Here is a 16,794-nt window from a genome sequence, read left to right as displayed (position 1 = left end):
GGTGTTGATGTGGCCATGATAGGTCCTGCGTGATGTAAACACAAAGGTATCGAAAACTGTCCACTCTCTCCGCTGGGCTCCTGTTGATGATGGGGGTCTGGTAGTTCCTCTCCTGCTTTGTACAATAGTCCACTATCAGGTCCTTTGTCTTGCTGACGTTCAGGAGGAGGTTCTTCCTCTGGCACCATTTCTCCAGATTTCCAATCTCCTCTAGGTAGGCCGACTCATCGTTGTTGGTGATCAGGTCCGCCACGACATCTCTCAACCACAACGTCACACAGGACTAATACCATTTTTTAAACATCCACAATTATGACATTGTCTCTTTGCACTCATCCTGGACATTCTTGGACACTTATGGACACATTCATGCACACTTACATATTTATATTTAATTTCTTGGATCATTGCACACAAATTACTTTAATAAGAGACGTTCATGCATATTTGCACACACACCCCAGCCATTTTTCTTTATTTACACAAAAATTTCTATATTTTCTATATTTTTCTATATTGTACAGAATATTTCCTTATTGTACAGAATATTTTTATTTAATCCTAGCTACAATTATTTTCTATTGTATTACTTTTGTATTCATATTTATTTCTTATTAATAAGCTTTTATTTTTAAGGTCACGGGCGGTCGTAAAAGCATTTCACTGCATATCGTACTGTGTATGAATGTGTATGTGACAAATCAAATTTGAATTTGATTCTGTTTCTTGTTTTAACCTTGCGCTTGCTTGTTCATGTTGTTTGTTGATCGCCTTATCTGCACCCTGATTTTGGTCCATGTTATATTGCTTGGCAAGTTTAATAAAGCTCTATCAACTTGCACTTGTATTTAAATCTAAATATGTGACACACCTACTGTACTGGTTTAACATCTTTCTTTGGGTGCAAAAAGGGAGTTTCCAGGATTTCCTGCAAGTTGTCATGTTGGATTGCTTTTGTTATATTGCTATTTTTTGCCCCAGTGTTTACTATTCCATGTGATCAGAAATAATTCAGTGGTGAGCAGTTCTTCAGGCTGTACATGCATTATTCCATTTTCGACTGTCTCACACTTTCAAGCTGTTCAACTAGAAAAAAAAGTTTTTCTTTTTTCCTCTTATTGATATTCAAATAGGTGTCCATGGTGGTGACACCTACAGAAGGTGTCGTTATAGAGTAAGGCACAGTACAACTTTGTGGTACACTACATAGAGCACTTAAACATGTTTTAATGTTTTCTGTAGTGGTGATTTTGTGAAATAATATAGTATGCGAAACTGCTAAATCAGTACAAATAGAAGAAAAAAAAATTTATGATTGTCTTTGCAGATACAGCATATCGGAAGTGTGTGACCAAATATTTTCTTCAAGTACAAGAAATACTAAAATAAATTATTGTTAACTTATGGGAACAAATGGACCCATATGTTCGTAAATATTTTTATCTGCAGGATTGTTGTTGCTGTTACAGTTTCTGTTAAAATACTGCTGCTATTATTCAGAACCATGCCACTGTCTTAAAAATTAATTTACTTACTATTTTTATTTTTTCTAAATTTAAAAATTTATTTTTTCCTTTAAGAGCTTAAGATAAGTGGTCAGCTGTCAGTTGTTATATTCAGCCTTATACAAGCCCATAGATCCAAAAATAAAATTAGTCAGTTGTAATGGAATTTGAGTTTATATTTAATAACTGCCCCAGACAAACAATATCTTGCAATGACTCTTAGATACGTGGGCTGGAGAACAAGTAGGTTTAGCAACCAGATAAAAAAAGAAAAACCCTACCCACTACTATGTCAAGTACACAGACAAACAAACCACTAAAATTACTGAAAGGTGAAAGGAATAAAATTGATACCTCATTAGTTGAGGCACCTGTCAAGGGGTCGGATATATTAGACAGCAAGTGAACAGTCAGCTTTTAAAGTTAATGCATGCAAATTGGGCAAGAATATGGGCCAAACAGTGATGGCAAGACATCTTATTCAGAGCATCTCCAAAACATCATGTCTTGTGTGGTTTTCCTGGTATTCAATGGTTTTAAAAAGTTCCAAAAGTGGTAAAAGGAAGGACTATTGGTAAACCTGTGCCAGGGTCATGGGCGCTTACAGCTCATTGATAGGCATGGCGAGGAAAGGCTAGCCAGTCTGGTCTATTCCCTCGTCCCTGATACACTACTTGAAGTGCAACTTAAAACGCCACTTCAGCTGACTGACAAGTGCAGCATTATCAATTAATAAGTAAAATGCTAACCTGTAGTTGTATCATTTTCACATGTATCTTGATTGCACTGCTGTCAGGAAAATATTTGGATAATGTACAATTTACAACGATTTGGCAAAATCCATAATTGTAATTAAGGTAATGTGATTATAAGTAGTTAATGTCTAGAATTTACAGCAGTCAATGCAACAAAAACTATTTTTAAAGACAGAATTACTGTTTTTTATTATTTTATCTAGCTCTTACCTGCAGTAAGTTACCCATCTGAAAGAAGTATTATGCTCTTAGGCTTGTGTTGCAGATGTGTACTCTTGGGTTATTCAATTGCAATTTAAGTTTAATGCAATTGGTACCTTTTTAACTATTATCTTACCAGTTCAGGTCTGTTAATAGTTCAGGCCTGTTTGTACATTTGGGTGGTGTTCATTTACCTTAAATTGAAGATTTTAAAAGACCCAATAAAACAACTTTCCACAACTCTCTGATCCATGCAGATCTTTGGCCACTACCCGATCAGAACAGAAATTGACGACAACCTTGTTTTTCCCATCCACTTAGCAATGTGTCTGTGGATGGTACTGCATCCTAATATCAGATGCACCTACTTCCCTGATAATTGTTTGGATGGGTCATTAGGGAGCCAATGTGAAATCTTGTTTGCGGGTTTGGGAGGCTTGGTCATCTGTAGGGTTTCAGTAAAGATGTTTGTTTTTCTTTTATAGAGGGGCAGTAAATCGAAGGAGCAATGTACTCGGCCACTAAGGGATCTCTCTCCCTCTGCATCACCTGGGGGTCATGAGCTTTATGCAGTGGAGCCCCAAAATAACCAGGAACTGAATAGTTACAGTGACCAAAAGAGCAGATCTTTCAAAATGAAATTCTTAGAAATAACGTACGATCAGTATCGGTTCAACTAAGTACAGTACATGCAATCATCACCAACAAGCTGGAGCACCTAGGACTCAGCTCATCAATGTGTCAGTAAATCTCCAATTTTCTGACTGGCAAACCACAGGCAGTAAGGATGGGCGGACATGTCTCAGCCTCACTCACTCTCAGCATTGGAGCCCCCCAGGGTTGTGTTCTGAGCCCCCTGCTGTACTCTTTGTACACCCACGACTGCGTGATTACTACCAACTCCACCGCCATCATCAAGTTTGCTGACGACACTGCCGTGGTGGGCCTGATCACCAACAATGATGAGTCGGCCTACCTAGAGGAGATTGGAAATCTGGATAAATGGTGCCAGAGGAACAACCTCCTCCTGAACGTCAGCAAGACAAAGGACCTGATAGTGGACTATTGTACAAAGCAGGAGAGGAACTACCAGACCCCCATCATCAACAGGAGCCCAGTGGAGAGAGTGGACAGCTTCCGATACCTCGGTGTTCACATCATGCAGGACCTGTCATGGTCCTGTCACATTAACACAGAGGTGAAAAAGGCCCGGCAGCAGCTCTACCACCTCAGACGCTTGAGAGACTTCAGACTGCCCTCTAAGGTGCTCAGGAATTTCTACTCCTGTACCATAGAGAGCATCCTGACGGGAAACATCACGACCTGGTTTGGAAACAGCACCATGCAGGACAGACGAGCTCTACAGAGGGTGGTGCGATCAGCTGAGTGCATCATCCGCACCGAGCTCCCTGACCTGCACTCGATCTACAGCAAGCGATGCTGGACCAAGGCCAGGAAGATCGTGAAGGACCTCAGCCATCCCAACAATTGACTGTTCTCTTTGTTGCGGTCAGGGAAGGGATTCTGCTCCCTGAAGGCCAACACAGAGAGACTGAGGAGGAGCTTCTTCCCGCAGGCGATAAGGTCTCTTAATCACACCACCACACAGGAGGAATATCTTTTTAAACATTGACGTTGACTGGACAATCATGGACACATTCATGCAATACATATTTATATATCTGACCATTGCACATGACACTTTCTTAAGTCACTTTTCATGCATGTTTGCACAACCATTGCCACTTTAAAATTTATATATATATTTTTTTCTTCCCCCCATATATTTTATCATGCCCTTATTTGTACAGTTTATTTTACTTTTTTTTTTTTTTAGTTAAATTTATTTTCTTTCGTAATTCTTTTTATTAATATTTATTCCTTATATATATAGGTTTTTTTTTTTTCGTTTTAAGGTCACTGGGGGTCGTACAAGCATTTCACTGCATATCGTACTGTGTATGACTGTGTATGTGACAAATAAAATTTGAATTTGAATTTATGTAAGAAGCACTGGGTAATCCCACCCACTGTGCCATGGTGCACAGGTTGAGCACATATTTTACTGCACTTAGGCTTCGCTGTCTCAGGTTAAGTACTGTATGTACTCCCAAAACATGTTTGTAAAATGTTATGCTCTCACAAGACACTATGCCAAATTCCAATGCATCAAGCACAACCTGGTGATTTCCAGCATGTCAAGCACTAGTTCTAACATGCCAATTTAGTGTTAAATAGGATAAGTGTTGATTGAGAGATGGATAATCCTTGTGACGAGAGTTGTGCATTTGTTTATTGCTTTTCTTTCTTTGCGAAGCCAATGAGTAGAGGTGACACTTGGGTGGAATAGGTAGCAAATCAATGACACAATCGTAGGATCAATAAGTGGGGGGAGAGGAAGCATGGGATTTGTTGAAGGCCTCCTTGAGGTCATGATATTCAGTGGGGACATTGGAGAGATCAGGAAGATTGCTTATAGTGAAGTGGGAAGTAAGATGTGGAGGAACCATGGAGCATAAGCAGGATGTGGAGCACTCCAACCTGTGATAATGTTTCAGGACCATTTAGGTTGTAGGTTATGAAAGGATAGTGTCATGGCGTGCATCCCTGATGGGTATGCGGCAAAATCTTTTGTCACCCCAAGGTTTACTATGTTGTTATGAGGTGTGAAGCTTAGCTCAAGGACCAGAATCCAAGTCCAGGATTTTGGGAGCGAGAATAATGCATAGTGGACAATGAAATAGAGTAGCATACGAGTGGGGTGGTGTTATGCATTCCAGAGACATCTAGGGCGGGTGGACTGAGCACCATCATTTGATCGCCACATCAAAGCCAGCCGCTAAAGGACTGCACAAGTTCCCACACTTTTTTGTAAGGCACCTTTCCCCATCTGGGATCGCCACTGCAGTTACCAGAAGAGCAACAGCTGATGTTAACTGCAATTGTGTAGGACTCCCATCTCTGGCTGCACCCAAAAAAAATCTAGGCAGGGCCAGTTGGCTGTGTTAAGGAAGCCTGCAGAAGCCACTGCCAAGAGGAGTCCCTTCTGCCTCTCTGCCTGCCGTCATCACTACCTTACTTCTTTTTTCCCCCTTCTTTCTGTCCACCCTCCTTAAAACCTTTTTCTTTTCCTATTTTTCCCAATAAAATTATTATTTTCCCATAAGGCTTGTCTCGTGTCTGTGTGTCTGTGGTGCAAAAGATTTCAACATTTATTTGTTTTTTTTATTAATAATAATTATTTATTATTATACAGATTTCAACATTTATTCTTCTGAAGCCATTCTTATGATAACTTGATTGGTAAATAATGTTATCATCAGCTAGTTCACAGTCATAAATGGTTTGCAATAAAAAAGAGCCCACTGCCAGCTACGGAGAAGCAGTTTCTTAGCATATATATATATATATATATATATATATATATATATATATGTCCGAATCCGCAAAGTCCGAATCAGATCAGGACCGCATCAAAGGTGCGCATGCCATCTGTTGAATTTAGTTGCCACAACAGATGCTGCCATGGCAAAAAAGAACAATGATACATACAGAAGAATGATACCAGCCTTTGGGAAATGTCAAGCAATATGGAACAAATCCAGTCATTTATTCATGGCAGCCGAAATTGTTGAAGATCAATGCAAGCTCATTTGTCCAAATCAGATTAGTTGGAACTCTACATACATGGCTGTGGAGAAAATCATCCGGATCATACAAGAAAAGGGAGAGGATGCCATCAGAAATGTCTGCGAAAAATTTAAAGTAAAAATGTGAGTATTGTTTTGTGTCTATGCGTATATATGACACTGATAATAAACAGTGCTTGAATTTGCTCTGCTTATTTCTTTTTCATACCTATTCCTGCATGAAAGTTGTATGTTTTGCTACACAGGCTGAGCCCAGCTGAAATAGTTTTCCTGACTGAGTATTGCACTGTGATGAAATCTTAGGTGACGTCTCTGAACAGCCTTCAGTCTGAGACCAACATGCACTTGGGGTGGCTCCTGCCATGATCTTTCAGTTAGAAGCCAAATTTAGCAGTCTGTAGACAACTTCCAAGATGTGTCTGCCCCTCATCAGAGCAGTTCAGGATGGTATTGAAAAGCCATCCAAAGTTCAAGACTACCTGGACTAAGAGGGTCGATATCATAGAAGCAGGTATGATTTCAATAATTTATTTGATGTAAGTGCAGTAAAACCACTCATTGCAGTTTCTGCAATATGATCAACTATTTGCCACATTAATCAACTTAATTGTCAGAAATAAGTAATATGCATTGTTGTGTGCTCAACAGAACTTGTCTATGTGAGACAACACCTTGACCAGATGACAGAGGCCGCAGTGGAGCAAGTTGGGCATCACTCATCAGATGAAGAGGACTTCTTTTCCTCAATAAAGTCCAGAAGGTCACAAGGTACAGGAGAGCTAGATGGGTACATTGCCTGTGTCAAATAAAATGGATCTGTTGAACTCATTTCCACACATCAAAAACCTTTCTGTCAAACTCAACACTGGCCTTCCTGCCTCAGCCGCATGTGAGCGTATATTCAGTAGTGCTGGCCTGCTATTTACTGCAAAGCGTGCTAGGAAGAACTGGGCTAACTTTGAAAACCAACTGCTGTTAAAACTTAACAGAAAGTTAATAGATTAAGCATGAACTGTTAAGATATACAAAAGAGCAGGGCAAAAAAAAAAAATATATATATATATATATATATATATATATATATATATATATATATACTTCTTCTTTGTCTTTCGGCTGTTCCCTTTCAGGGGTCGCCACAGCGAATCATCTGCCTCCATCTAACCCTATCCTCTGCATCCTCTTCTCTCACACCAACTAACTTCATGTCCTCTCTCACTGCATCCATAAATGTCCTCTTTGGTCTTCCTCTAGACCTCCTGCCTGGCAGTTCCAACCTCAGCATCCTTCTACCAATATATTCACAATCTCTCCTCTGAACATGTCCAAACTACCTCAATCTGGCCTCTCTGACTTTATCTCCAAAACATCTAACATGGGTTGTCCCTCTGATGAACTCATTCTTGATCCTATCCATCCTTGTCACTCCCAAGGAGAACCTCAACATCTTCAGCTCTGCTACCTCTAGCTCTGCCTCCTGTCTTTTCTTCAGCGCCACTGTCTCTAAGCCCTAGAGCATCGCTGGTCTCACCACTGTCCTGTACACCTTTCCTTTCATTCTTGCTGATACTCTTTTATCACACAACACACCTGACACTTTTCTCCTCCCATTCCAACTTGCCTGTACCCGCCCCTTTACCTCCTTTGAACACTCTCCGTTGCTCTGGACCGTTGACTCTAAGTACTTAAAATCCCGCACCTTCTTTAACTCTGCTCCCTGAAGCCTCACCGTTCCTCTTGGGTCCCTCTCATTTACACACATGTATTCCGTCTTCCTGTGGCTAACCTTCATTCCTCTGCTTTCCAGAGCATACCTCCACCTCTCCAAATTTTCCTCCACCTGTTCCCTGCTCTCGCTACAAAGCACAATGTCATTTGCAAACATCATAGTCCATGGAGACTCCTGTCTAACCCCTGTCATCCTGCCCATCACCAGACCAAACAAATAGGGACTTAGAGCCAATCCTTGATGCAGACCCACCTCCACCTTGAACTTTTCTGTCACACCTACAGCACATCTCACCACTGTCTTATAGCTCTCATACATGTCCTGCACCACTCTAACATACTTCTCTGCCACTCCAGTAAAAAAAATATATACCATGTTGTTCATTAGACGTTTGTTATTTGACAGGTCTGTTATCTGACAATGGCACCGTTTTTTTCATAAATGCTTGAATGTCCCTGATCCATTTTGACTTACTTTTGCACTTCTGTTTTAGTGTTTAACAAAAGCAGGCACGTGCAGAGGGAGGTCTGGGGGGGGTGGGGGTAGGGGGTCTTGAGCACCCACCCCTTTCCTCCAAGATGCCTCAAGTGCCCTTTTTTTGTTTGTTTGTTTGTTTTAATGTGTATGTGCGTATGGAGCCCTGTCTTTGCCCCTCAACAATAAAATGTAACTATTAATCTCAATTTCGCTAAATAAAAGGATCTGGCTTGCATCAGTCACATAAATGCCATTAACCAATGCTCGCCCTTGAGGGCAGAGCGCGCTCGTTACCAGCCGGGTACGAGCTCGCAAAGTGCAAGTGCAGAAGCAGGCAAATTAACTGGAAGGTGCAGGCTGCAACAAAACAGTAAATAGGGTGTACAGCGCACACTATAGTCTATAACAACAAGTGAATTGCAATAAATGAGCGTGCTGTTTGTGCAACAGCGCAACAAACATTACCTGTTCTTTTATTAACTGCACAAGTAGTGGTGGTCATTAACTGCTAGCTAACTGGGTAAGGGTGTTACAAGGGGGTCTGTAGCTCTCCACCGTTTTAGGGAACATGTTTTGTTTTAAAGTAAGTTACAGGACTTTTCCCTTCTTTTCTGGAAGACTTTTATTTCACTAAAAACGATCTAATATGGATATTCACATAATTATGGATTATTATATTTATAATATAAAAAAACACTGTTTTTAAAGAAAATATATTAAGTAACAGATTAAAAATTAAATAAAATGCTGATTTTACAGCAGTAAAATTATTGTATCTCTACAATTTAAACATTTAATAAGCACTGCATGTGCATGTTTGTGTGTTTTATGTGTATAGATTTTTTAAAATTATTACTAATAATATAACAAATATTCCAGACATTATTTAGCCTGTAATATCTTTTTTTAACTTTGAGCACCCTCATCCCTTTAAACGTCTCTGCAAGGCCCTGAACAAAAGAATGCTCTGCTGAATCCACAGGTTATGCCATATTCAGTGATTGTGATGTTTAATGTTTTATGGGATCATTTTCACTAAAATAACTTACCTAAATGTTTTATATGGTTATTTTATTTATTTTTATTGTATTTTATTTATTTGTTTTTATTGCGCTTTAATTTGTACAGTTGTTTCCTCAATTAAAAACAACCAGGTTGTGATTTATATCCGTCTTTTTTTAACTACACTAGAATCACCCACCCACCACTGTTGTTAAAAAAAAAAAAAAAAAGTTACTCAGAGTAAACTTTTAAAAGAGTTACTTTTTGACTTTACTTGATTAGATTTTTTGGCCAGTAAGTTTCCTGTCATACGTACAATTTCATTGAAGTAACAGTACTTTTACTTGAGTAGCATATTTTATTACTCTTTCCACCTCTGTCAAACAGTTAAATTGCTGCCTATTTCATAAGCGTTGTTCATCTGTATTTACATACATTAATTAACTATAAAAACACAGCACAGACTTTAATTTCCTATAGGTAAATTAGCTGTTTAGCTATTTAAAAAATAATAATGGGATGTTTAGCCTTTTATCCATATCAGTTAAAGGTACCTTTAACTCCCTCAGTTTTTACCTATTTTTTTAGGATTTTATTTTTTTTATAAATCACATTAATAGTAAAACTGACAATTATTTTATTTTTTTTTTACATCACAAATACCTGTGAGTAGAGTGTTATGTCCAATGTATAAAATCAGAATTAAGTTCCAGTTAATACTTTGTTTTGAAAGCTTAGTATTTTCATCATTAATAACAGAAGAAGAAGTCAACTATTTTTTTTAACTCCAACTCTACTGCTAAAAGATTAATTTAAGATTAAGACTTTTTAAATTACAGGCTTTTAAATTGCAAATTATATGTTTTAGCCTAAAGAACTGTAGAGATTCTGGAGGAATTTGTTACTAATTACAAATCATGAGAAGAGTTCTAAGAACATTTATTGCATAAAATATTTATATAATTTTATTATTATTATTATTATTATTATTATTATTATTATTATCATTATAAAAGCATGCATAATTAAATGCTATATGGTGTTTTACAACCTAATAGTTTTTTTTGTCAACGTTTTGTGATAGAATTGTGTCATTATGTTCTGATTTGTATAAATGTTTACACTGATGCAATCAGCATTTTATTTTTTTTTTTATGTTTGTACCTTTGGGACTGTGACCTTTCATGGCATAAAGTGTCTCATGTTTTGCAAAATATATAGTGATAAGTAGGCAAAACTGAGTCTACTTATCTGGCATATTTGTAACAAGTACACATTTTATAAATAGCAATCATAAAATAACCCAAACCAGTCTGTGCTAACTTGCTCTGCGTTTGATTATTTTTACTTAAATAGGACCAATGATATTATTTTTAACAAGTTTACACAAGTCTTAGAGATCGGCAAAATGTGTCTCATTATGTAAATCGATGAAAGTGTTCATTAGTGATATAAAGTAGTTAAATCATGACTGACTTTAAATCAGACAGCCAAGAAGATTTAGCCCTATTTCAATCATGTTATAACCATTATATCAATCAACAAGTTAAATTTAGGACGAATTCGTGGGTTAACACTATCGTTCACACACTTATCCCTAGAATAAGTGTGTGAATTTTGTACAGTATGGGCGTGATATACCTGATATCATATGATATCCCCATCTATAATGTATTCCAGACTCAATCCCAGTATTCCCAGGACAGGTTTCAAATCCATGGTGCATACGGGAGAAAGTGAATTAAATGATTTATAATTAAATGTATTTCAACTCTTTCTTTACAGTGTATATAAATTAGCACTTACCAGCAAAACAGCAACCAAAATTTTAGAAAAAATAAATGAATAAAGTACCAAAATGACTACCAAATTACTGTAATGGCTTTATCCTGTTCAGGGACGCAGGGAAACTGTGAACGCTAAATCATTCACACCACGCCCAGGAACCCCGAAAAAAATGTATCGATTATAGAGCCTATGTGGTCCATATATCTAACATTGCTCATATGAGAATTGTCTATAAAGACAATGAAGTTGGGTGAAAATGTCACGTCCTCATGTAAGGACACTGGGGCCTTAAGAGGATACACAAGTTATTTGGAATACCGCAGTTAGAGATTACCTGCGCGTGTTTGGCTTTGCGCATGCGCAGATAATATTAACGTCCAAGCGTCTGACGTAGCAGCGCCGCTCTGAATGAGCGAAACAAACATGGCCACACAGTGGAGCGGACAGGGCGGCTTATTAACTTTGCTTGTGGTCCTTTGGAGCGCTGTTTGCGGTCACACGGAGACGACGGTCATATCCTGGAGCCAGATACTGGGCATGAGACTGGAGAGGAGTAACAAGCCGGCCACAATCATTGAGGACGGTGTCATTCAGGTGACAGAAGAGAGCAGCGTCCAGCTAAGGTTTTACGGGCTGCAGCTCAGTTCGGACTCCGCGTCCCAGATCCGGTTCGTGGAGCTCGTTGAAGAGGAGGATGACAGAGACTCGGTAAACAGGACTTGTGTCGATTTTACCAAAGATATCAGCGTTGGGAGTTACATGAACGTCAGCAGTCGAGGGACATCAGGTGTGGTGAATGTAACCGTTAAGCCGCTTCGCAAAACTGAGCGCGAGCGGGAGTACATCGCGTGCATCAGGAGTCCGGAAGGCAAGTGGCACCTGCTGTCAGAGAACGACGGTAGGTTACAGGTTGTAGAGGAGAGGACCTCTCTGCTCCCTTTGTGGCTTCAGATCTCCTTGGTGTCTTGCCTGCTTGTCCTGTCCGGCATGTTCAGTGGACTCAATCTGGGGCTCATGGCGTTAGATCCGATGGAGCTACAAATAGTGCAAAGTTGTGGTACCGATAAAGAAAAAAGGTATGCACGCAAAATCAGTCCTATTCGTAGCAAGGGGAATTACCTGCTCTGCTCATTATTGCTTGGTAATGTCCTTGTAAATACCACTCTTACTATCTTGTTGGATGATCTTATCGGATCCGGCATTGGCGCAGTAGCAGTATCCACTGTGGGCATTGTGATCTTTGGTGAGATCGTGCCACAGGCGCTGTGTTCTCGCCATGGTTTGGCAGTCGGTGCCAACACCATCCTGTTGACGAAGTTCTTCATGCTTCTTACCTTCCCATTGTCGTTTCCCATCAGCAAGCTCCTTGACTGCATTCTGGGACAAGAAATTGGCAGAGTGTACAACAGGGAGAAGCTGCTGGGAATGCTAAAGGTGACGGAAGCGTACATCGACTTGGAAAAGGAAGAGCTCAATATGATTCATGGTGCATTGGAGTTGAGGACCAAAACAGTTGAGGATATTATGACACCACTGAACAACTGCTTCATGATCAAATCTGATGCTGTGCTTGACTTTAACACCATGTCCGAGATCATGGAGAGCGGCTACACACGCATCCCAGTCTACGAAGATGAACGCTCCAACATAGTAGACATTTTGTATGTAAAAGATTTGGCCTTTGTTGATCCGGATGACTGCACAACACTCAAAACCGTTACTAAGTTTTACAACCACCCTGTCCATGTTGTCTTCCATGACACCAAACTGGATGCCATGTTAGAGGAGTTCAAAAAGGGTCAGTCATTCTTTATATTTATAAGCGGTATCAAAACTGAATTGCAGAAGTTGTATCTGTCAAAACTGATTTTGAGTAAACAAGCTGAATCGATAGTGAGGCTGTACTGGCTTACCGCTTAGTGTTTTTGTCCAATCACATTCATTATTGAAATCCCAGAACTGCATAATCATTTGCTGGTCCTAAAGTAAATATGGAACTTTGTTAAATTAGTAAATGCTTGTTTTAGTCCTAATGCTTGTTTGAGTAACTCAGTTTAAAGAATATAGGAAAATGGAATGTTTTGAAGTTGTATGTTAGCCTTCTACACTATGATTTATGTTATGGTTCTGTGACATAACTTTGATTTGATTGTGGCTGGCACGACTGCAAACATATCCTAGCAGGGTATTACCTTGTCTAATTATATGTGCTTTTTCTTAATAGCTGGATGATAATCTGCTGATAAATCTAGGCAGTCCTGATCACCTCCTTATTGGATTATTGTAAAACAACATGACATTTGAGGAGTAGTAAATTATGCTGATTGGGATGTTCAACGTAATGAAATGGATAATTATACCAAGGTTAATTTGGGGTTAAACTCGGGTTAATATGTTTTTATTTGTCCAAGCATTTACTTATGTCAGGACACCACCTGAATATGACCTTAAAATCCCTTTTCACAATTAATATTTTATGAGATGTTTATATATTTATATTTTTATATATTTAATTTTTAATGGAGTATTTATCTATAAAACATCTTTATTTTTTATTGATCAGCATCGCATAATATTGTATACACATGCAGTACATACACATGTACTGCATGCTAACATGCTGTCACCTACAGATTTAAACCAAGGTCTTCTGTAGTCTTTCTCATTATTTAAAAGGTTCAGTACGCAAGTTTACCCATTATCGTCTAAGGAATAAAAGAAACAAGAGGACTTGATATTTTGTAAAAACATCAGTGAATTGTGTTGATAATTTTCCATGAAAGCACATCTCAAACGTTTTTATTCACTTTTGTTTTTTGTTTGCATTTTTTAAAACCCGTTATTGAGCAAGTGGTTTAGCAATATTTAATATAGAGGAAAATGTCTTTGAAGCTCATGTTCATGGTATTACTTACAGTGTAGCATCTACAAACATGTCATTGTCCAATAAGTCTCCCTTTTTTCTTGTCTCAGTATGCAAATTTCAATTCATACTGTTCAGTACAGGACGTTTAGTTCACCAAAATTGTGATCTGAGTGAATGCAGTAATGTAGACAAACTAATAGTTTACTTCACTTTATTCAGATTAAAGAACCAGGCAGCATGTCACTAAGCACTTGCAGCAAAATTTTCAAATATCGCTATAGAGATGATAAATGAACACCGGTTTGACCAGAACTTAAACAGAATGGCAGCTTTTTATGTTACATGTTTGTTTTGAGACAAAGAACAGAGAAACTTTACCTTTGACAAAGCTGTTACACAGCATAAACACTGGAGACTCCTTCCATAAATGCTGAATAAGTAATGTCGCTTTATTTAGTTCCTTATCTTAGTTTTTTTGTCTTACAGGTGCATTTTTTTGCGAACTGCTGACAATATTTCTTCTAAATGCAAAATATAAATATTGTTATTTAGAGTGTATATTTAAAGTTAATGACATCACAGTACATCAGAATAACCCAAGATCATGCATTATTTGCATAGCTTTAATAACTAAAAAAATGCTACTAATTTATATACAATTGCGTTAAAGTTTTTTTTGTCTGAATAACATTAAGAAATCAGTATTTGATGGAATAGCCCCGATTCGCAATGACAGCTTTCATGCATGCTCTCCACAAGTTTTAACATTGCTGTTGGGTAACTTCATACCACTCTTTTTGCAAAAAAGCAAGAAGCTTAGCATTGCTTAACAGTTTGTGACCATCCATCTTTCTCTTGATGACATTCCAGAGGTTTTCTGGAGTAAACTGCAGTGGTGTCTTGTTTTGTCTAAGCTTTGTGTGTGTGTACAGTGGAACCTTGGATTATGAGCATAATTCGTTTTGGAAGTGGGCTCGTATTTCAAAACACTCATAAACCAAAGTGAAATTTCCCATAAGAAATAATGGAAACTCCAGTTATTCATTCCACGTTTTTTTTTTTTTTTCAATACCGAATCGATAATTTTAAAACGATACCAGTGCCTGAACCGATACTTTACCAAAGCCACAAAATGATGGTGGATGACTTAAGAATATATTTTTATTGAACAAAAAATGTAACGCTTAAAATTGAACAATATATTAAAAGTTTAAAGAATATATGAATATATAAGTACAATACAAAAAAACAACAAAAAAAAAACCAAAGCCGCCTAACCCAACTACAATAACTAAACCGCTTCAAATTTTAGCAATTCTTTTGCCTTTTCTGGCAAAATACGACACATTTCCTGACTTACTGCATGCCCTGCACAGGACATGCATAGCCTTCTTTGCAATAGTAAATGGGGTCACTGTTGTAGTACTACTAGTACTAACTGAAAAGACAATTATAAAAATAATCCATGTTACATTAGTATTTTACAAATACTAATTTGTATTAGTATTTGTAAAATGTAGTATTTTACAAATACAAATGTAATTGTTTGACCATGTGTTAGCATGAATGCAAGATTTGCCTTTTGTAATTAACATTACATTAGCCTACGACTAACCTGCGGAAAGGCTGCTGTCATCATCATAATCGGTGGACTCCTTTTTGCTACAGTTGGTATGACTGGGTGCTGGGGTCATGCACACCGATAGTGCCAGCTGTTGTCCGCAGGCTGTTAAACACGTGCCTCCCTCTGCTTTTAACTTTATTCCGGTTGCCCTCAAATGTTTCATTAGATTTGACGTGTTTCCCGCTTTACACGCAACTGTTGTAAAACATTTGCTGCACGTCGCGGTGTCAGAATCCTTTCTTGTGAAATATGGCCACACTTTCACACCGTTTAGTTTCAGGCATTTTAACGAAAGTTTCATTTAACAAGCTAAGATGGCTGTGAAACACCTGCTACCCGCCGTACTTTTATCTTTTTATTGAATCTAATAAACTATTAATCTACAAAAAAATATAAATCCAGAGAACAAATATTTCAATCGACAATTCAGGCATTTAAGGCGAAATTCGCGTTTCGGTCCGGTGCATACCGGTTATATAGGGTTTTCGGTACCCAACCCTAATTGGTACCCTGTCCAGGGTGTACCCCGCCTTGTGCCCTGAGCCTCCTGGGATAGGCTCGAGGCCTCCCGCGACCCTAAATACAGGATAAAGCGGTATAGATAATGAGTGAGTGAGTGAGTAAAACTAATTTTATATATATATATATATATATATATATATATATATATATCTCCAGACAGATAAGTGTTTCTGTTTATGCACGCCGACGCTGTGTGTGTGTGCGTGTACTTGTGTATGTGTATGAAGCTAAAGTGAGAGGAGGAATCAGACCCTCCCCTCTTCTCATCAGTAACCCTTCTTCCTCTCTTATTTAAGTTTTTCACACACACACACATTAACGAAAAGACTAAGAGAGAGAGAATAGGCAGGGTGTCCAATGACGGGTTGCCAAGTGCAGGCTGATACAGAGAGGGAGGGAGAAAATGGATCTTTAACCTCTCTAAGGTTAATGAGACTTTATTTTGCTTTACACATGTGCACACGTGTTATAATAAACAGTACCCGCTCTGTAAACACACGCATCCAAACCCAAAAATGTTTTATGCGCACACAAATGGTCACAGTGTTATAGTAAACATCACGCTCACAGATGTTGATTATACCAGAGTCGCACACTAAGACCGATGGGAGTCGATTACTCACAATTCTGCAGGGCAAAAGAAAAAAACAACAACATTTTTTCATCACTTAGATG

At 38.4% G+C, this 16,794-nt stretch overlaps 1 protein-coding gene across 2 annotated transcripts in view; it reads left to right on the top strand.

Moving 5' to 3' along the window:
- The first annotated feature begins 11,511 nt into the window (after positions 1–11,511).
- Positions 11,512–16,794, top strand: part of LOC128505621 (metal transporter CNNM4-like) — a 30,418-nt gene continuing 25,135 nt past the window's right edge. Inside the window, exon 1 of one of the 2 annotated variants that reach the window (XM_053476146.1) lies at positions 11,512–12,905. In XM_053476146.1, coding sequence (XP_053332121.1) covers positions 11,516–12,905 — 1,390 coding nt within the window. In that variant the 5' untranslated portion in view covers positions 11,512–11,515. The remainder of the gene's footprint in view (positions 12,906–16,794) is intronic. The other variant, XM_053476145.1, reaches the window with a different exon arrangement.

This window comes from Clarias gariepinus, chromosome 17 (assembly GCF_024256425.1).
Source record: "Clarias gariepinus isolate MV-2021 ecotype Netherlands chromosome 17, CGAR_prim_01v2, whole genome shotgun sequence".
Taxonomy (NCBI): domain Eukaryota; kingdom Metazoa; phylum Chordata; class Actinopteri; order Siluriformes; family Clariidae; genus Clarias; species Clarias gariepinus.
This window is presented reverse-complemented; position numbering and strand designations above follow the sequence as displayed.